The sequence below is a fragment of the Alligator mississippiensis genome, chromosome 4 (genome assembly GCF_030867095.1).
Source record: "Alligator mississippiensis isolate rAllMis1 chromosome 4, rAllMis1, whole genome shotgun sequence".
Lineage (NCBI taxonomy): Eukaryota > Metazoa > Chordata > Crocodylia > Alligatoridae > Alligator > Alligator mississippiensis.
Genome location: NC_081827.1, coordinates 71,442,772 through 71,465,616, shown reverse-complemented (window position 1 = coordinate 71,465,616; position 22,845 = coordinate 71,442,772). Strand labels below are relative to the sequence as shown.

The 22,845-nt window shown below is 38.4% G+C and overlaps 1 protein-coding gene across 3 annotated transcripts in view; it reads right to left on the bottom strand.

Moving 5' to 3' along the window:
• Window positions 1–22,845, bottom strand: part of LGR5 (leucine rich repeat containing G protein-coupled receptor 5) — a 131,179-nt gene that overhangs the window by 29,412 nt on the left and 78,922 nt on the right. For all 3 annotated transcript variants that reach the window (XM_006273808.4, XM_059726087.1, XM_059726088.1), the window contains 7 exons: window positions 13,744–13,959; window positions 9,717–9,788; window positions 5,536–5,604; window positions 2,172–2,243; window positions 533–604; window positions 363–431; window positions 184–255 (listed from right to left, as the gene is read on the bottom strand). In XM_006273808.4, the coding sequence (XP_006273870.4) occupies window positions 184–255; window positions 363–431; window positions 533–604; window positions 2,172–2,243; window positions 5,536–5,604; window positions 9,717–9,788; window positions 13,744–13,959 (642 nt within the window). The remainder of the gene's footprint in view (window positions 1–183; window positions 256–362; window positions 432–532; window positions 605–2,171; window positions 2,244–5,535; window positions 5,605–9,716; window positions 9,789–13,743; window positions 13,960–22,845) is intronic.

Below are 22,845 nucleotides of genomic sequence, written 5' to 3'. Positions count from 1 at the left end.
CATGTTGGAACACAACCTAGCACAATGGGGCTCTAATCTTTGATTTGAATTCTAGGTAGTATTTAATGCAAATAACCAACAAACTGATAATAAGTAGATTACAGTATTCCACAAACATATGTCACTTAATCCAGCCATTATACTTCTGCATTAACAGGCATTATTAGCCTTACTGAAACATACAGCACTTGGAGATTAGGTAACTGATCACACGCGGTTTTGGGAAGAGAGGTGATCTGTGCTCCTGTGAGTGTCCTGTTAAAATAAAATAAAAATTAGATTATTTTCTCTTTCTCTCACTCTAAAGTGAGAAAATTAATGTTTTGTTTTACATAACATAGAAGCATTTGTCTACCACTTACAAACTCTCTAGGCTTGTTGTCCCAGTCAGGTCAGGAAACTCAGTTATCTGTGAAGCACCATTTAAAGTCCTAGAGTTGAAAACAAAATATCGTTACTGGGAGAAAAGTACAGGACAATGTTCATGATGAAATGGATATTTAATGTCAAAGAGTTTTTGAAGAAAACGTACAGGGTTCTGAGTTCTGGTAAGTGTTGAAATGCAGATTTTCCAACAAGCTGGATAGGATTGTCATAGAAATGACTGCAAAAAAAAAAAGAAAGTAGACATTTTAATGATAATTTTAGATGTGAGAGTATACTTCAGAAATAGAGGTAAGACTATATGAGGATGATGATCTGGAAATTTCATGCACCTTTGACCTTCTCTCTTTCTGACTCTTTATCCATCTGTAGCAGCCACATTTTGAATGTTTTAGCAGTTTCAACAGGCTATCCTTTTCTTATGTTTTCATATTACCCTGCTACAACAAGATTTTCCTTTTTTTCTTCCATTTGTGAAATCTGCCTCCCAAACTGGCAATGGTAGGATACCCGAGGTAAAATATCAAATATGGATCAGTGATGTTTAAGGTATCTGCCTGTCTAGAAACAGGAATTTCACTGGAAAACCTTTTATTGCACTTTTAAGTCATACTGTGCACACCAGTGTTTTTGTAGGCAGCAATTACAAGCCTTAAAACTGTATTAATGATAGCTTTCATCTCTCCTTCAGGCCTGCATAGTTGAACCCATGAGCTTGAGGGAGCCATGCTTTACCAGAAGAGATATGATGGCTCAATGGCTGGTCTGCTTTAATATAACAATGTATATATTCCATATGTCTTTCCACTTCAGTATTATGAACTAAAGGAATAATGTTCAATCTCCTTTATTTGCTCTGGAGCCGATAGGTGTACTTAGACAGATAAACTATGACACAATGTTTCAAAGATATTTAATCTTCACAATTTGTTTTCAAATATCTGTTTTGCTATGAAAGATGAGGAGAGGAAATACTTTCTTTTTCTTTTAAATTTTGCCAATGATTCAGAAGGCTCTGCAATGCTAACAAAAGGACTTTCTCAAAGATGTGGAACAAAACTAATGTCAAAAGCAGGCAATCATTGAGTAATGATGGCCTATATGTGGTTAGAGGTAGCAAGGGGCAAACTCAGGTTTTTACCACTCTGTATTGGGTTTGGAAGTAATATAACAGTCTGGGCAAGCATAGGACTGGATTTCCTATAAACGATGAAACATTTTTGTTAATAAGGTCAGAGCCCTGGGTCTTTACATGCACAGACTATGAGGATGTACAAAACTTCTCTGGTACACTGATCTGTCAGATTCTGAGAGGAGAAGACTATTTCTGACGTGCTATAAAAGGTCTCTATTCTTCTCATCCCAGGTAGCACAGCTTTCTGTAGAATCCATCAAGGTAAATGGATATTTTATTTAGGCTTTTATTTAACAATTCATCATTATTCAAACTGAGACTGGCATAAACAAATGAGAATAATCTTTTGCTAGCTCCTGCACTGTGGTGTCAAAAACGTTGATCCAGAAGTAAGAGCTTGAGTAAAAGGTCAAAGGTCACTGAGGGATTGTTTATTCCCCTACAAGAGTAGCATGTGGGATTGGGGAAGCTGAATGGCTTGAAAGGCATTAGACTCAGTCCACTCACATTATGCTACTATACAACATATATATAGAATGAGAACTATAGAAAAAATAAAACGCTGAAGAAAAATGTTATATTCAACTTCATGTTTTCTACCAAAAACCAACCGAACAAAAATGCTCAAACCAAACAAAAAGAGGCTACTTACATTGTTATAAGTGATGGATTCCCCACAAATGCTTGCTCAGGTATTGATTTGATGTTATTACTATGAAATCCCCTAGAAGTGAAACAATACTGTGCATAACAATAGAAAGCACAAATACAAGACCTGTGGTATGTTTAAAAAAACCAGTGTGTTGCTATTTTTAAGAGTAATTCCTCATTTTCCAGAGTACCACAGAACTACGACTTGCTCATACCTGGAATAGCTATTGTGCACTCTCTCTCTCTCCATGTGGATGTGCCCATTCTGCATTGAAAATCCCATTTTTTGCAGTTTAGCTGAGTCCACTTTGGGAGTAGATTAAGCTCAAAAAGCATTCCTAGGCTTTTCCTATATTATCAACTTCTGCTGGCAAAGCTACATGGGGTAGAGGTCCTATATCACCACCCTGTAGCTGAAACAATTCTGCTAGCGACCCTCCATAGTTGGCTTCTGCTGGTGCAGTTTGTTATTTGTAGGAGCTGGTTTAACTCCAGTGACAGAGAAGCTTCTGGCAGAATAGCATCAACTCCAGAGGTCCCAGCTGCCTTAATGCTGCTGCCATAGCTAAAACAGCAGCATCCCCCTGAAATGTAGATTAGGGGCAGGCAACCTTTTCTGGCTGAGGGCTGAAATGACCCCCCTCCCCAAGGCCAGAGGTGGGCAAGTACTAGGACCTTGCCCCCTCTGGCAATCATCCTCACAGTGGCATGGGGAGAGGGCCCAGAGCTGAAGCTCCCCACCATTGCCAAGTGCCACCATGATTCTACAGTCACAGACCAGATCTGGCCCATGGTTGCCAACCCCTGATGTAGTTCCATTGTATAAGAAGAATGTCCACAAAGTGAGTCAGTGCGGGAGAGCTATTGTGTTCTGAATTCATACTCTAGTTTATTTCACAATAGCTTTTCTGTGTATAATGCAATACACTGAAAACCTCTGTAGCTGTAGGCAACAGTGTCTCGCTCTATCTAGTCAAGACAGAGACTATAATACTAATCAAGGGAAAATCAAAAGTATTGTTTTCAAAATTTGTCTTGCTTCATTCTGGTTGCTGGGATTACTTCAGTTTATGCAACATGTAATGTCATGACATACCATATGTTGAACCTCTTTGGGTTCTTTCTTTCTTGAATCATTATCCAAATGAACAAGCTATATAATGTGCTTACTGCCTTCTAGGAAGGAGACCAAGTCTTTGTTATGTAATTAATTACTGAATTTTATTCATATGAGTAATTCACCATTGTTAAAAACAAAAGAAACAACTAAGGTTTGAAAAGGAGCAATGATGATTTGTGTGGGAAACTTTCATTAGCTCAGTCGGGTATGAAAAAGGCTTTCCAGATTTAATTTGCACATTTAGAAAGCCTTGAATTGTTCACTGATGCAAGCATCCCCAGTCATTACTTGTACCAAGTCCTGATTATCAGTTTCACTGAAGTACTTGTCCTGCCTCTGTTACTGGGTTAAAAAAGCAAGGCTCTACAATATGTATCACTTCTTATATATCAAATATAACCGCAACAATAACAACAAATGTGCCTACCATGCAGTTAGACAAAACAAAAACAAAAAACCCACAAAAATGAAAAGCCCCATTTATTCTATCTAAAACCAACATAATGATTCGATGGCCCAGATATCACTGAGCTGGACTCTCCAGATTAGTCTTCTGCTCTCTGCATGGCAGAAGTAGCTAAGGAAATGTCCTGGTTAACTTGCAGGGAGAAAACTAGTCCCTCCACAAACGAGAGCTTTCCTTGTTGGTTTAAGGGGAATAACATTCCTTTTATTCAAAAGGAAATTTGTAGTGACAGCTATACCACGTAAAGCAGTTATATATAAGGTGACTTCAATTCCTTGTCATGCAACCACTTCTTCATGTACTCAGCCTTAAGCATATGAGGAGCACTTGCACTTAAAAGAAGGTGCGTAAGTGTTTGAAAGATGCAGGTCTAAGTGTTGATCTTTCAAAGTGCCACACACCTGTTAGGTGATACTGAATGCCCTCAAGTCCCATTTAAATCAACGGAAGCTCAAGGCAGTCAGTACTCAGAAGATGCTTTACAAATTGACTTTTAAACCTTAATTGAGCAAAGCTCTTAAGCAAATTCGTAAAGTACCTTGCTAAAATGGCATTTTAAACTATTGCAATTTCATGCTTCAAAGCAGTTTTCCTATTAAAGAGAGACTGAATTAAAGGCATTTCGACATACTGGCTGAAGCTATGTAGTCTGACATTAGGAGACCTTATTAGGGAGACAACTACCTGAAATATTGTCAAGCAACATATTGTTTCATTCAAAGCACTGAGGATTGCACCCATTCCAACTTCTATGTTTTATGATCTGTGTTCAGCATATCATTTATGTCCCTAGCCTATGAGAACCCAATCCTGAAGTCAGCAGAAGCCACTTCCAGCTTGCAATATGGTAAGCTAACTGCTTATTGTCCCAAGGGGCTCTTATGACATCTTGGAATAAGGTGAATTTAGTATCTCACGGTCACATAAAATTCATCCTGATATGCTCCCTATGCCAAATCTGTAATACTGGTACAGATGTTCCTTTATGGCATTACATTGCCTGCAAATTTCTCACGCTGAATTTCCCTATGCCTCCATTTCTATTGTGCAATAGCAACATACACCACTGTTAATAGTCCAGTGGATCTGAGATCATTCATATTTTTTTAAAATGTATAAAGTGCTACCACTAACACTGTAGATAAATCACATAGAAATAATTTTAAAAATCTAGATCACTGGTAACTTTTAATGCTGTTTGTTTCTTTTTGGTAGTTCATTTGGTTTGCACTATAACCTATGCCGATCAATTTTGACCTGCTTTACATACTATGCCTGTACTTTCAGAAGTTTTGGGGTTTACAGCATTACAGAGGAATGTTTACATTGAAAAGAAACTGTTTTAAATTAAAGTTAAAAATGGAAAAAAAATATTATTCCTATGGGCTAACATGAATCCCTACTTCTGTTTCTTTGCCCGGCAGATCATGGTAGTTGTTTTGTTTTTTAATGCCCTTTTCAAACACAGTTCCAATTTGGGGCTGAAGCTGAATTAAGTGTCCCTTTTACTCTTTTCGTATATTGTATTTCAAGCATAGTGTTCCAGAAAACGAAACCCTGTTGAAATACTATGATTCAATATAAAATATAAAAATTATCATCATGTAAATGTTCAAAACTAAATATTGAAAATTACCTCTTTTACATATTAGCATGTTTAGTAATATTTCCAGGAGACTACTTATAAAGCACACTGATAAAATCATCAGCATTTTTAAAATAAATCAAACAATAAATCAAATGAAACATTTTCTTTCTAGAGCTAAGTTCAATACTTACAGTTCTTTGAGGTTTGTGAGTGTCCTGATAGCGGTGGGGAACTCATCCAGACTGTTATAATTTAAATCTCTGCACAAAAATAGATTGCAGTAGTTACATTAGAAAGTGTTAGTGTTCATAAGAAAGAGTCATCTTCCAGGCATTAAATAAAGAAATAGTTGAAACCAAAATTAAGATAGGCTTGTTTTGTTAAACTTTGCAGCTCTCCAGAGCACTTCAGAAACTTCTGCTTTGCAGAGAATATAGCTTTAAAAACTGTAAATAAAAGCTTATTTGTCCAGATAATAGAGGTATTATATATTTACTGTTACATATGACAGTGGACTGGAACAAGACAGTACTGAATTATACAGATAGGAATAAGCCATACTTTATTCCAGACTCTGTGGTTTGATTAACTATTTTATGGACATTTATAACCTGCCTTGGCTATCCTTGCCAACACTTGTTCCATGACACTCACTGAGACCCATAAGGCGCCGGTGCACATGTTAGCCTTTGTGTAACAATCAGCTATCCCAGTGATGAATCTCAAAACAACCTCTCCATTGATGGCCCTGCCAGGTAGTGCAATCATAAATGTTGTTGGGAAAGTACTGTATTCTTTCACAGCTGCTCTTATCCTTCTTCCTAAGTTCAAGGTTGTCATCAACATTTTCTCCTTTCATACCAGGTGGGTGGGGTTAGGCAGTTATCTTAGCCTTTTTTGCTATTTCAGAACAGAAGTCTACTTAAAGTATCAAATTTCCTCCCTTCTGTTCACTTATTATACTGAGAGACTTTCTCTGAACTCTTTGTGGACTAGAAGTCAAAGTTGTACTGATGGTTCCCAGTGACAAAAGGTTTAGTAAAGAAGGGTTAATTTATGTGATTAAGGTTAAGGAGAAACATGGAGTGTTGACTTTACAGTTGCACTAGGATCAGAAAGCAAAGTGAATGCTGCATGCTCCTGTTGATTAAAAAGAAAACCAGCCATTAGATTCAGATGAGGATTTATGTTTGAGATTTAGTATTGCCATGAGCATGAACCCAAATGCCTTTGGGCCTCTTGTGTGCTCTGGTTGGGTGAAACCTGTCAACAGCACACTAGTGGAGAGGATTCAGTTGGTTCTGGTATGGAAGAGGGAGGGGAATGGATATCTGATTATTTCTGTCCTTAATAGCACAAAAGGGTAAGGAATCTGCAGTCCAATAGTAAATAAAGGTGGCGATATTTTGATTTCTACATGCAACAAATTACATTGCTTTAAATTTCAGGAATGGCTTTTAGTTTTTCTTTCATCTTTTTTCAGAAGCATGTTTTGAAAACAATTGAGGAAAACTTCAACTGTACTGCTATCACCTGCAATGAATAGAACTATAACAAGAACTGAGGTGATTGAAACTCTCTGCCAGAGACAATTTTCAAGTGAATCCTCTAAAGATTGACAGTTGAAATAGGAATATAATGCATGTATTTGTAATGACCATATTTGCTCAAATACAAGACAGGGTTTTTTCCCCTAGTAAGCAGGGGGGAGCCCCCACCTCATCTTACATTTGAATACAAGGAAATCTCATTTAATACATTGCTTATCATTAAACTGCTGCCAAATGCAGTATGTGCTTAGAAATAGAAACCAACTATGAAATTGATTAAGTGCAGCCAACACTGAGCATGACTATAAAACACATATCACATCAGCATATTATCCCATATCTTGGGCAAGCATGCTAATAGGAAGAATAGGTTAATACAACCCATCTGAGTAAGATATACGGTAGTGCTTGTTGAGCACAGTTCCCCTCAGAGCTGACTCTCTTTCAAGTCATGGTGAGCCACAACACTGAATACATTTTTACTTTCTCCTCACTCCCACAGCTGAGCTACACTTTTCTTTCCCATTCCCAATGATTCCTGTTTCTTCACCAGCCTTAAATGTCTGGCAAACATAATCAAATGGGGCCCTATAGAGTTCACCCAGAATCCCTCTGCCACCCCCTTTCTTAGTCTGTTGCAGATGTGGCAGAATGCCACCTTTGTCTCTCCCCCAAAACTCTGCTATGTGACAATTTGGTTGACATAGTCCCTGTAGAGGGCAGACATTCTTCTCTCAGGTGACACCGAGTTGTAACCTGAGTTGGATACATTCCTGAGGGAGGAGGCAAACCTGGTCCTTTTGCCTATGTGACTGACATCACATACCTGGATGAGGGGCTTATGCTCCCTATTGTTTTAAGCAAATGCCAACCTGACTGGGAGGGGGCTAGAGACCCTGCCAGTCTACCCTGCAACCAGTGATGCATTTCAAATTGGTTGGCTGGCAGCCAACAGGTGCTGACCTCCATTGGACCAGGTAAATGAGGTCATAAGGTCTATATAAGTTGAGGAGGGGCAGTAGCCATAATGAAAAAAACTCAGAGAGAGAAGCTGGACCATCTGAAACTTGCTCTCTCTCTTGAAACTCATGATCAATTTACTGCCTGCCTCCAGAGGGACTCTCCACCTGCTTCTGGATGATACTTGTGAGTAAGCTACCTGAGATCTAACTAGATATATAGCTTGCAGTAACTCAGATGCACGATCAAAGGTTACCCAACCATGCCAGTTTGCTCTATGGGATTTCTCTGATAATAAAGTTCTCCTTTGTACCTAGCGTGGGAGACTTATGCAGGGGGGGATGTCTAGATTATGCCTTGAGGTCTCCAGGTTCTTGAAGTGGGTCAGGTACCCTCAAGGGCTACTAGGCCTGTGTTTCCCAGGGGGTACAAAGCCAGGATGAGTCCAGACCCTGGGTGGTGGTGGTGTTACCCCCAGGCTAGTGGGTGTGCTTCAGGAAGGGGGTCAGCCAGATATGAGGCACCCCCAGGGAGGCACTCAGAGCCTGGAAGGTGGTTGGGCACAGTGAGGTGGGTGGCTCAGCATAGGAGCACCCCCTAGTGGCCTACCACAACATATGATTAGTGTGGCCCCACACTCCATGAGGTGGAACTGCACCAGGTTGCCCTGCACCTCATCTGCATATAAATTTTTGGATCTCACAACTCATGACAAGAACACCTGGTTCCAGTCATGAGAGGGGGGCTAAATAGCACATGGATCCTATGTAAGGGGTATCTGGAGTACACACACATAATGAGCAGTGCTGAGCTCTAGGTTCACCATGGCTTTAACATATTGTTGACTTTGCTGGGGCTAGCCTAGTGAGCTACATACTAAATCAAGCCTTTTGGCTTTGGACTAATATCATGCATAATCTCAGCCTTTCTTTAATGCTAAGACCCAGTGTAGTTTGTATGATATATAAAGTAGATACAAAAGTGCTGCTTGAAAGTGTGTCTATGGGGTACCTGTGCTAAAACTTGCAGCAGTTTCAAAAAAGGTAAAATGCATCAATTCTGGATGAACTCCATCTATGGGTACTATATGAAAATTATTACAGCTATGTATATTTCAAGGTCAGTGTTTTCAAATTTTCTCCTCACTTCCATATGCATAGGGAAAGCAGGGTCGGACAGTAAGGAGGGGATGAGGTGCTACAGGGGGAAGAAATTGGGGGAAGGCTCCCTGACTCTCAGAGTTATTTTCCCTGCTGTAGGATTGAGAAGGGAGCAAATTCAAGGCAAACCTCCAATAATTAGATTCTATGCCTGGAAAATTATAACAAATTTATAATTTTTCCATATATAGATTCTAATTATTGGAGGGTCATTTTATATTTAGGGTTGTCTTATATTTGAGTAAATACAGTATTGACAGTGCTTTTCTTTTGTTCAAGAAGTCAAAGGTTCTGACTGTTTCTGCATGCAAGCTATATGGCAAGATGTAGTCTGTAAAATTAAAAAACTTTTGCTAGAATGCTCTTTTTTCTAATCTAAACTTTAGCGGTCCTGACTAAAGATAGACAAATAGGACTATCTAGGCAAACACAACTGTCCCTAAATAGCTATTTCTCATTCAGGGTCTGATATATATTTAAAATATGATTAAATAATTTATTAATTTACAATGCCTGCTAAAAGGCAAACTTAATTTATAGTTGGGCCTATGATAAGTTATGTACACTTATTGGAAACAACCTTTTAGAGCCTATAATGAACAAGGAAGTAAAAAACGATGATTGGCTTTTAGGCCATTTTTATTCTTTCAGAATATAAATGAAAACACTGAAAAAAGGGAAACAAATAAGAGGTCAACTCACAAAGTCTCTAGGCTGTGGAGCCCATCAAAGCATTTCTTTCCCAGGGAGTAGATTCTATTGTTATGGAGATGTCTGCAGGGGAACATTAAGAGCACAGTCAGGAAAGCACATTGCACACAGTGGACTTAAGCAAAACATTTTGATGGTTAAATCAAAAGAAACTTATTTTCAGGCATGCACTGATTATATGCAAGTCATGCTTTTGCAAGAGCATGCATAGGAAGGAATTTTCCTGTCTCTTCTGCACTCACCCCCTATATTCACCTATCCTTTCAGGCTTTGATTTAGTTCCATAGAAGCATTTTGTTTTTTAAACTGCATGGATTGTGTATGTGTTTCCTTTCTTCATTTTTGTTTGAAAAGATGCCTTTCATAAAGTTCTAGTTTTAGACATTTAGTGATTGCCTATTATATGCTAGGTACATTCAGAAATAGCTTTACTAGTGATTTTATTTAAAAATATATTTAAATAAGATCATGCCTTAAAAACTATGGCCTTTTCTTTGGGGGAGAGGCCAATACATACATGAGGCCTAAAGAAGGAAATAGATATATCCACCTAAACAATTATTAGAAATTCAGTGTGTGTTAATAAATATAACTGACTTCCCTGGTGGATATAACCTGACTCTTTGTTCAACTAGAATAATAATCACTTACTTTCCAATAGTCTGTCAGATAATTTGAGGAATTTTTAGTTTACTATTTTGGGCAAAATTTGAACACAAAGTAGTGCAGAAATCTGGTTTTTGAGGCATTCAAATTCTGAACTGTGATGCTGCTGCTTGAGTTTATTTCCAAATTTTCAGATATAGTTTTTTTAAAAAGCTCTGTGTGCAGGTCATTAACCTGAATGAATGTAACTTAATGTATTTTTCTTACGAGAAAATTTTTCTTATTTTCAGCTGACTTGTCTTTCATTTTACTTTTGTCTATCCACCCCCATGGTCTTGAGAGAAACTGTGGGAGTAGCATGTTGAAGGAAGAGACGGTCTAGTCAATGAGAGACTAAACTCATGTATTTTTAAACTATGCCTAAAAGTTATTGATTATGACATTGGAATGAAGGTGTTTTTCCCTCCCTAGAAAGCAAATTTAATCCCAAATATATTGACTAGAAGAGTTAATCCCCAAACTTCAGTTTCTTTTTATCTTTAACAGCCATAAGCTAAACCCTGTTCACATTGACATCCAGGATCCAGACAGGAAATTAAGAGCATAGGGGGAACTTCACCATGCAGTAGTAAACACTGCATCAAAGGAAACTTTTTTTTATCTTCGTAAGTGCCCTACCTAATGTTTCAGAGGTTATAGAGGGTGAGATGGGAAAATGAAGTGGAGATGTGAGCTAATATGTAACAGGATAAAAACAATTCAGAGATCTAGAAGTTCTACCAAATGATAGGACCCATTCCTTTAAAAACTATGATCTACAAATGTTTTTAAATATAATGCTGAAATTCAATTTCTCTATGCCTAGTCATGTATAGATTTTCTAGTATGTGGTAGTGGCGTTTACACTGTACTGTGTGAACCCTGTGGTAATGGTACCTTTCCAAAGTCACTTCATATTCATTTTGCACAAGTATGAGGTGGTGGATGGGCTTTTTTGCTAGCTTTTGCTAGGGTACACTGAAATAATCAAATCTGAGAATGACAAAGGTTGACATCATGGCTGTCAGATGATGTATCAAAATATACTACAATATATTTATCATCTTATAGGTAATAGTTCAGTATAATTCACAAAACTTCAGGATGCTCCCTTTTTTAAACATATCGGTTTAGGCCTTAAATTAGGGGTGTCAAATATAGAGCTCATGGTGCATAGACCTGGTGCATAGAACTGTTCCATGCAGCTGGCTGTGCTACTGGCAGGCTACATGAAAGCTGGGGATGTGGTCAATGGTGGACATGGCCTACTGTCAAGTCCAGGGCCTTGTTGCCTCTATGGGGAAGGCCATTGGAGGTAGGCAAGGGACTAAGGGCTGTGCAACAATAGCCCTTGGTCACCCTGTGGCTGCCTAGCCTACTGCCACTTGCATGCCTTTGCCCTGGCAAGTGGCTGCCTGGCTGGTTGCCCCACTATTGCTTGCTCCACTGTTGCTATGATGACCCCAGTGGCCACTGCTGCTGTAGCAGCTGCCCAATGCCCTGGACCAGATCTGACCTACAAGGAGCTCTACGGACCAGATCCAGCCCAGGGTTGTGAGTTTGACACTCCTGCCTTAAATATTGCCTACATCAATTCTCTAACCTGCTGCAGTAATTTTTGCACTTGGGATGTTCCCAAAAGACATAAAGTACATTTTTCATATCATGGCATTCTCTCTCAGTTTTTGCTGCAAGTGTTTGATTCATTTCATTTAGCAGTATTGGTATATAAACATCTATAAATGTAGCTCTATCTATGCAATCTATAGCTAGGGACAGACATTAGACAAACTGGTTTAAGTGATCAGAAACTGGTTTAAACCTGTAACAGAACATATATTCAGTACACATAAACCAGTTTAAAAATGGCTGAAATGAGTCTGAGATAAACCTGGTTGAATATAGTATCAGGCTTAAATGATTTGGGTCAAACCGGTTTATGCAATGTCTGCCCCCTTCCTGGTTTAACTTAAACCAGAGCCCCCCAGCATCCCAGATGCTTTGCAACCCTGGGCAGGACTCTCAAGTCCAGAGAGCTGGGCTGGCCCCTCCCCTCTGCTCCCTGGCTGGACCCCCCCCCCCACACACACTCCCTGCTCAAGTAGGAATTCCCCACCACAGCATGGACCATAGCCAGCATGTGGTATGCTAGCTAATGCTGAGAGGTGTCTGTGTAAGACAGACAGGACAAAGGCAGACAGGCCAGTGTGTGCATGGGGCTTTTTGGAGCTAATGAACAGGTCAGCTGGTCCCTCCATTCCTTCCTTGGAAAAAGCTGTTTAAGAAGATCTTGAACTAATGAGAGAGACTTTTGTTTTCTGAATGGGGTGCTAAATGCTGTTATCAACTCCCTGCTGTGCTGGTCAGGTGCAGCGAGGGGATGCAGACCCCCTCCCCCCATCCAATCAGAGCTTTCTGCTGGGGCCTGGCCATGTCCCCCTCAGCTCAGCACTGTGGAAGGGAAAGGAGGGCTGCTCTAGCACCCCCCAGCTTCTACCCTGAGTCACTGTAGGCATGTGCCTGCATTTCTTTAGTCCAGAGAGAATGTTTGTCTGGTTTCAAACCAGTTCAGCCTAGACTAACCTGCAAAGATTGAATCAATTCAGGCTCAGGCTCAGGCTTTTTGAATAGCTGTCCCTAGCCTATGAGAGGAATTTTGTTAGCTTGCCATCATAGTCCTTTAAAGAATTTTACTTTATTTCTGTTTGCCAGCCTAGCCTCATGATATCAATACTGCACAATAGTCCTAAGGGAAAAACTTGTCATATAGTCTGGTGGGATTATTTTGGTAAAGATTTACTGGCATTTTTAATTTTCTTACATAATTTTAAACAGCTTTCAATCAATGTGATTTTATAAATGTAGTATCTTAGCTATAAGAAGATGAAAACAAGTTTTGGTTTATTTATAATTTTATAATTTATAATTTTTTAAATTTATCTTTCACTTGAATTTTAAATGAAAGGCTTTTTTCCTTTTGCAAAAGTAATGATGCAGGAAACTGAATTTACCTTTGTAAACTACATATTTAAAGGGGTAGCAGGGTTGTTGGGTGCACTAGTAGAAGTTGTAGCTCTACCCACAGTGCAAGAATGAAGGGCAACCTTCAGATTTATAGCCCAAACACACAATGTAATGTGAACACTGTACCATAAAATAGTGCCCTATATTAAGTAACCTGAGTGTTTTATAAATTGTTCAGTTTCTGGGGGGCAGTTGAGTTATTAAAGTTTGTCTCTCTAGCCAAACTTACTTTAGCTATTCCATATTAAAGTACTTTATTACAAAAAGAAAATCAATTCTGGACTCCTTTAAAAGACCTTATAGTTTAAAAACAAAACACAAAACAAAACAAAACAGCAATATAACTTACAGAACTACTAAACTGGAGAGGTTTCCAAAAGCATAGTCTGGAATATGATGGATTTTGTTCAATGCCAGCGTCATTGCCTGAAGTGCTGGCAAACTCCTAAAAGCTTGCACAGGAATTTCTGTCAAAGAGTTGTCATCCAGCCATAGGTGTCTAAGAGAGACCAAGCCACTGAAACAGTTGGGTGGCACATAGTTTATGTGGTTGGCATCCAGACGACTAAGAGAAATAGAAATGTAAGAAAATGACTCCCTGAGAAAAATGAAGTGGATTGACACCATGAGCTTAAAGAACATTGTCAAGTGCAGTACCTAAAGGGAGAGCTTTTTTCCTAGCACTTTTCTAGTCAATAAAACAGACTTCCTTTGGAGTCATCAGTGCCTTTCTTTTATCAAAAGGGATCAGTCACTTTTGAACAGAGCCAAGTACCCTTTTCCCAATGGGCTGAACATAAATTTGTTTCCTTTAAGCATTCTCCATCATCCTGAGGGATTAAAACCAGAAACACTTTCATTATTTCTAAGAATCCAAGTCATGAGATTGAGTCCAAGTAATTTAAAATTTTTTGCAGACCTCATGGATTTCTTTACCATCTGAAAATAAGATGTATTTACATTTTGTTAAATATTACGTATGCCTATATTTCTAACAAAAGGTAAAATTAATGTGGTGTTCAAGGGCACAGAGAAATTCCAGTGTTGCTGATAAGGTGTGTTCATCTCTAGAAAAAGTTAAGAAATACATGTGGGTTGCTGCAGAGCCAACAGAGGGAGTACAATCGCTCAGAGGACTATTTAAAAGCTCTTAGAAAGCTTTCACATAATTTCCTGCTTTTTCTCTGAGCTCTGTAGGCCATCTTCTGCTCTCACATCGTTGGAAATAATGAGAAATTTTACTTATTTCATTGCAGTTATACAGGTGTCCATTGCTATGAAATAAGAGTTGGGCCCCATATAATCAATGGATTTTAATTATATAATTTAGTTCCTGGTAGAGAAATAAGTGAAAATATACTTCAATTAACCAAAACTTTAGGACCATATATGATCAATATATTGCTTATAACTCCTATGGTTTCTGCCTGCATTTAAACTGGTTTTGGAACTTTCACGCTTATTTACAGCATAAAAGTAATTGCTCAACATTTGGTTAGGTCTCAGACATACAGGAGAAATTAAAAATAGAACATTTGAAATTGTTACAGAAAAAAACATGCAGCCAGAGTGTAATGAAGTATTTCTGCACAATCCCAATTTAGTCTGTTTAAGAGAAATGGAATACTATTTAAGACAGGCATACTAATCTTTTTATTTAAAGCTGCTTCCTCATTTATAGTCATGTAAAATGAAAGGTCCATTCCATCTTATTATGCCACACTACTTCTACCTATTGCATGAGAACAAATAATGAATCTGAAGGCTCTGTGCCAAACTGGCAAATAACTGAGACAAGGTCAGTTGGAACAAATTTATGAAGTTCAGTGTCAAAGCCCTTGTACAATTAAATTTTCTATATAATAACTGACATGGGAGGCAGCAGAGACATAGCTTCCAAAATAACTCAAGGGTCTGTCAACAAATCAGCGAGGCTGGAAATGTTTAGAAATATTCATGCTGCATTTCCCCAGCAACAACAGAAATTTCAAATAAGGCATAATTTGAGCAAATAGATGAGGTTTCTTTTTGTTTGTCTGGAAGTAAATTTCTCATCTGCATGATGTATGTATGTAAACTAAGGACTTGCAGTTGTGCTAGTTTGACAGTTACATTGATTAAAGTATGACGGCTTCATTAAATTTAAATGTGTTACTGTTTCTGAGTTAACATTGTTTCCCATATTTGATCTGAATCTGCAGCCCCTGGTCCTAACCTGCAATACTTGCTTTGGATTTAACACAATTGCTTATTTGGAGAAGCGATGGATGAAATGGCAATACTTCGGTTTATTTCAGTAAAATCACAATTTTACTATTCCAGCATTTTACAGCAAATTTAGGATTTGATTACTTTCAAGTATAAATTTCCTAATTTAAGAGTTGTTCCCTTGCTTTGTGCATATGCATATATAAGTATGCGCATGTCCGCGCATGCGTGCGCACACACACTCATATCTAAAAACATACAGTGCACATATTTATATAGGAACAGTCATATTTACTTGTGATTCATAGCTAGATAACTTTATGGCAAAGCAAAAAGCCGCTCTGGTTTGTACAGTAGAGAATGTTACCAGTTGCACATCTTACAAGTGCTTTTAAAAAGTACTACCACAAATGTTCCTTTGTTATCTAATCTTTTTTTCCTTTAATTCCTGAGTACCATTTCCTACCTGCAGATGATAAAGTGTTTCAGTTGTAGTTATGTTTCCTGTCAGCATGTAAATATTTTATAGTGATGTAGAAAGCCTTGAACAAAATTACAATTTTCAGTCAATTGCTTCACTAGTGTTGATCAAAGTTTCGGCACTTTTAAAATAAGTCCATTAACTCAGAAACATTACCTTATTTATAATTTAAAATATACAAACAACATTTGGGCATTTTGAAAGCTTCTATTATATTCCAAAGAAAGCCAGTTTAGGGAAACAGAATTATTTGATCTCCCCTGATAGGCAGCATATACAATGACATCCAGCATGAAATTTATCATGAGCTCATTTAAAATGTCCAAACCTTTCAAAGTAAATGCATGTAGTAAACTATGCAGAACGTAATTTACTATAGTTGCTTGTAACATACTATGAATGCTTGGACCATATGCATTACAAGTTATATAAGGAAGAACAATCTCACTGAATTCTAAAAGTGGATGAAGTAAAAAGGCCGACTATGATACTTTAGGAGTAAAACACTAAATCCATCAATAACTTTTACTGTTTTTTGGCCCACAACTGGGAAATGCAGGGTCTGAGACAAGATAGTAATTATAATCCCCTAAAGATCAAGAAGGCAGTATTTGTTGGAAAATACATAGACTCTGTGTCAGAAAAGAAAATGGTCTTTATTTCCTCCCTTGGAAAGAGGCAGATAAAACAAATAAATAATGGAATATTTGTAGCAGAGGGAAAGAAGTTAAGAGCATGGTGGCATGGTCAGTTTCAAAAGGTATCCGGTAGAAAGAGCGCCCGCTTCTTGTCATTTCAACCAAACAGCCTTCTTTTGTCCTTCCACACTCTCTGCCCCCTCCTTGTAATTTTGATTCTACTTGTGTGGGGCAACTGGCTTGAGAACTCAAATTGGGGCAAACTTACTGGAAGATCTGAGGTGGTGAATACAGCCTTTTGCCCTGTAATAGGCCTGATTGGTGTGTGAAGGAATAAGTAACACGTGACCCTCATCAGTTCTACCACATTAATTAGCCAAAGGGTCTTTTTTATGACTATTTGCAAGGGTTTATAGGAACTGGGATGAGGCCTGTTTAAAGCAATAGGGACATCTGGACTAATCTAGAAAATGTATGTGTATACTCTCCCAAACAGGGAGAATATAGTAAAGATAAATTAGCATCCTAGTTTTCATCATGCCTCCTTAAACAGGATACCCCTTCTGTGCTCTGTAGCTAGATGCTGGGGCCACTGAACATGTATGATTATATAGCCCTTCAGCTCACTTTTTCATGTCTTGCCTTTGACTCAAAACTTTTCCTACCCCACTAAACATCTTAGTGTGGTAGAGAGCACTTAGCATCTCTTGGGAGTTTCTTCCCAGTAATGTCTCTTATCCAAAGGCGAAATTCGGATGATTTCTTGAGGCACCTGCAGATATAAAATTGGGTCGCAGACAGAGTGTATACATTTTGATATATATGCATAACAAAAACTGTCTTATGTGGTTGCTCAAGAGATCAACCAAAGCCAGTTGCTTAATGGAGCTGGCCTTCTGATACAGAGAAGCAAAACTGCAATCCATGAGCCTGCATCCCTGATGTAGTGCAACCTATCTGCATTGCACTGCTAGAATAACCTGACCCTTCCACTACTTAAAGTCTAGGGAACATCATTCAAGTTTATGGGTGGCGTACACTTATCTTAAGGATTCTTAAACTTATCTTCCTCCCTGCTTCTAGTGTGGCAAAGGAAGGGGAGCTGGCTGGGATGGTCCTGCACTCTGGTGATCTTGATGTGTCAATCCTCTATAGCTGTCTGTAGTCCAGTGTAAGTTAGTTTACTTCAGGCTGTCCCAATATAGCAAGAGAGCCAGTTCCGCATAGATGTGCAGCAAGATGAGGAAAAGGCAAAGATAATCTCTAGGGCAACTTTGTATACATGCACATACAACTTGGCCTGCACTCTGGAATTGTACAATGTGTTTCCATACAGCTTTTAAGAAAGCAGATTTCCTTATGCAGGTTTCACTTGTTATTGTAGGGACAGAATGCATGATGATATGATATAGAATAAAGGTTTAACTGTCATACAATTAGGATCACTGTATCACCTCCAAACTTTATTACATGAACCATTTTCCCTTGTGTGATTTTTTTTTTTTTTTTTTTATGTGGTTTCATCAAAAATCAACCGTTTTACAAGGTAATGTTCATATACAAAATATTTTGACTTTTCAGAATGGAGCAATCAAACCACAAAAAAACTGCTTGAAGCTGACATTTCCAAAGAGATTGTTTCCAAAAAATAATTTTAATAAAGTTATCTGAGACATTTTCTATTTCAAAATTCAACATGAACCTTTATGGAATTCATAACCTACCACCTGTCATGTCTGGTTCACTTACTAACCTGATTCCAACTACAGAGAGAGAGAGAGAGAGAGAGAGAGAGACAGAGAGGTTTGTTCTGTTTTCCTGTACCTCTTACCTCAAACTCTCTGGGTAAGGCATTCTTTTTATATTTCTCTTTTTCCATTGAAAACAACTTTAGTTACCTTTTACAGAAGCAGGAGATAGGTGGCCTACATTTCTGTAAATACAATTCTTTGCTTTTTAATGTCCATTATGAACAGCGAGGTACAGGCAAGAAAGCCATGCTTGGTATGCGATTGATCTTGGAAATTTCCATGTGACTGAACAATGCTAATATTACTTATTAACCACAGTGTCTAAACATGAAGATAAACAGAGCATAAAGTTTCATTTCCAGCACAGTATTCCGCGTTAAAACACTTCCAGTTTAAGCATAGCAAAAAAGTTGCTTCATTAGGAATGTTAGAGTTTTCTTTTTATTATGATAGAGTTAGCATTACGAGAGCTGCAAACTCAGTTGTATGGTAAAAATCATATTATTTATTGTGCAATTTTTTTTTAACTTTAGCTGCAGGTATGTCATATGTACTTTGACAAATTCTTGTTCCTGGGAAGCAAAAGACTTTATATTAAGTTGAGCATCAAGTTATCAAGAAAAATTACAGGAAACTTAGAATTGATTGAGAAACAACTATTAATCTGGAGAAATAATGCCCGTCAGACAAGGCTAGGCAGAAAGCATGCTGTTATATAGTAACTGTATTGGTGAAAAGCATTCACACACACAAACCTAAAGGCCTTGGGTATAGTAGAACATACGTGTCCATTGAACTCTTGTTTAAATACCTTCTTGACATCAAGACAGATGGGGAAAAATGGCAGTCAGAGATCTGGGCAATATGCAAAACACTAAGATCTTTTACTTCTACAAGGTGAATAAGGTAAGGAAGAGAACATTCAAGTGACCTGAAAACTCTACTACCAATACTGTAGTCTTGACAGTCCCATGATAATGCATTTTTCAAATGTAACCATGGCAGATGAGAGAAGATTTTCTTTAACAGTATAAATGCCAAACTTTGTTGGGTTTAGTACTCCATATTGTTCTTGTTTTTTGTTCACTTTAGATTTCAAGGGAAAGTTATGGGATGCTGTAAGACACAGTTCTGTAGAACTTGGAAGTAACTCCCTTAGCACTTGAGTATTTCCAGAATAAAAGCACTCTGCTCCCTTAAACTCCTCATATGATACAGAAACAGTATCAATATCAATGGTGTGTCTACATGTTCATTAATGCACCGTAACTGTAGCGCATTAAGTTTAGTACCTGTACTAACTTAATGCACTGTAATCAGCGCAACTGCACATTAGCTCAGATGAATGCTTTGTGTGTGATGCTTAATGTACACTGGATTAAAGCTACTGCGCATTAACATGGTTTTGGCCAGCTGCACTAATGTGCAGTAGAATTAGTCCAATGTGCATTAAGTATCTTGTCTAGATGCCCCCAATGAGAACTTCATAATCATTTAACTCAATTCTATGAGCTTCTTAAACTGAACTAGCATATCATCATATTTGATAGCAGAGCTAGACAGTGTCTTGTAAAACTGGAGAGGATTTTAATATCCTGGGTTTTAGGGAGAGCATTCTTTTTTTTAGCTTTAATTATAGAAATAATGAGCCTTCTCCATTTGTTTCAAATGAGTCTGGGGAATTTTTCAGCCCCCCCCCCATTATTTTGTTTTTAAAGATGAAAAAAGAAATAGAGAAAATTTTAGCATTTGGTAAGTGGAAACTTTTTGTGCACTTTATGACAAAATCTTATTTTCCAGGTTTAATAAATAATTTATGATCGGGAGAAGATTGATTTAAAAACATAGCAATTAGAAGGTGACCTTCAGTATGTCTTGTGAGTTTTTGTCTCAAATTTCAAAATAACTAATGCTAATTTAGAGCCAAATCTAAAAGCATAGCCCTACACAGAATTATAGGAAAACCTTAATGCTAGCTTGGGTTATTCACAGTTTAGGCTCTGATCCTGAAAGCTGTCAGAAGTCCAGTCTGACTACTAGGCTTGTAGAGAGCATCACTGACTTTACCTAGGCACGGGAATCCGCTTGGCAGAATCCAGTAGTCCTCCACTGAAAATACACTGAAATCAGTTTAGCATACTATAACATGCATGTAGTATGATCTGCTTATTTTTAATCAAAGACTTTTATTCAGGAGGGAGATTAGTGAAAGATAATGTGCCATGAACAATATGGAGGATTTGTGGAAGACAACCTAGGTGGTTCAGAATAGAAAGAACAGCAAGGGAAGACCAATATTATCAGAAGGTAGAAGAAATAAAATTTTGTCTGTCCAGTACATTATTTCTGTTTAAAACATACCCTTATGCTGCTAGAGCAGGGGTTTTCAACTTTTGGCTTGTGTACCCCTGGTGGCTGGTGGAGAAGCAAGGAGTCCTCAGTGGGTGATGGACAAGTCGGGGTGGGGGCTCCTGCATGCACAGTGGCAAAACCAGAAGTGCTGGCAGTAGAACCCGGAGTGCCCCCTGCTTCTTTGCGCTGCTGCTGCGTATCCCCTGGGAGCTTTCCAAGTACCCCCAGTTGACAACCCATGGACAACCTCTGTACTAGAGGATGGGGAGGGAAAATAGAATGCAGCATGTAGAAATAGGATGTAGAAATAAAATAAGTGCACCTGAATGAATCTATGATGCAACCAAGCAGGAAAAAGCTGTAATTTTAAAAAATAAAATTAATTCAGTAGAATAGCATTATCTTTTACAGATCCCTTTTAGATAGCAATAGAACTAGCTTGGACTGGCATTTCTGAACGTGGTAATACCTATGGGTGCTTCCAGACAAGCGTGGTCATGCAGTACGTGGCGCTGCAAGCATGGTTGCAGTGCCACATACTGCACAGTCTGGTGTTCTCTGCACTGCAAAGGCATGCTGCCGGAGCATGTGCTGCACTAGGGGTTTTTTTCACAGGGTTTTTGGTTTTTTTGACTCCTGGATATCCAGGGGTAAAAAAAAAAAAGACACGGAAAAAACCCAGGAACAACACACGCTCAGGCAGAGCTTGCTGCTGAAAACTGGAGCCAGGCCGCCCAGAGCTGCACTCTGCGCAGCAGAATCACTCCAGCTGCAGCCCCAGGACCCCAGGTAAGGCTGCTGGGGCCAGGACAGTGCTGGGCCCAACCTCCCCTACTCTACCTGGGGCAACTCCCAGGGACAAATAGCTGCAGCACAAGGTGTGCTGCTGCTAGTTGTCCCTGGGGAACTAAATGTTCACACACGTCTGGATGCACCCTATAAGGATAAAAAGAGGGACTTAGAAGTAACCTTCAGTGATTTGTAAATGTTTTAGCTTAAGCAAAGAGTTAATAAGGCTCTCACAAATTGAGCCAGACTATAAAGTTAACCATAAATAAATACTGAGCCTTGCTATCTTAAAGAAAACTTTGCTTTGGTAAAAGATTTCTAAGAGCTTTTAACCTTTTTAAGTACTCCTTTGAAAGACTCCTGTTATTTCAAGGCTTTCAAACAGAAATTCTTATTGTAAATTAGAAATCAAAGCAAGAGTCACCTTGTGAGCAGAAAATTACTAGACTGTATGAAACAAGAAACTGAATCTCTGCACACCTTTATCTGACAGGCACAACCCCGTTTCAGCAAACAAAAGAATCATGGTTTTCTTTTCCTCAAAGAGTTCACTATTGCCAATGATCCTCTTTCAGAAGATAGTAGCTTTTCTGTATAAGTCCTTATCATTCCATCTTCTGTCTGCTATGCAGCTGTTTAAAGTTCTTACTGGCCACTGCCTTTCTTTCTCTATTTTAATTCTGTCACCAGATACCAGGCTTTTACACAGACAACATAACCCTAGGGTTTTCTTCTTCAGCTTCTTCTTCCCTACTTTAGGAAAAGAAATTTGCAAGAAAGAATGAGAGATACTGTCATTTTATTTAGAAACTGCTGAAAATGCAACAGTCTCTCTCAGAGCAACAAAGAAACCCTTGTTTCATCAACTTATCATGTTTTGGTCCAGAATACATATAGAATAATGAGATCTTAGCAAGATTGTTTTTGTGTGTTTAGTGGAGGGAGGAAACCAATTCTGGTTACTATACCAGAATTTTCTCATGACTTTTACAGAGATCAAAGGAAAGAACTGTAACCTCAAAAGCATATGCCTGAGATATTTTAGTCTGCGCCTGGTCAATAAAGAGAAAGGACACTGAATGTAGTACCAATTATTAGATAACTAATCTTAAGACTGTTTTACCCACAGTCTTTTAATTAACTTTTGTCAACACAGAAAGTAAATATTGCATCAGACAGACACAAGAATCTGGTTAGCCTGAGTGTGTGTATATATAGATGGGAGTTACAAA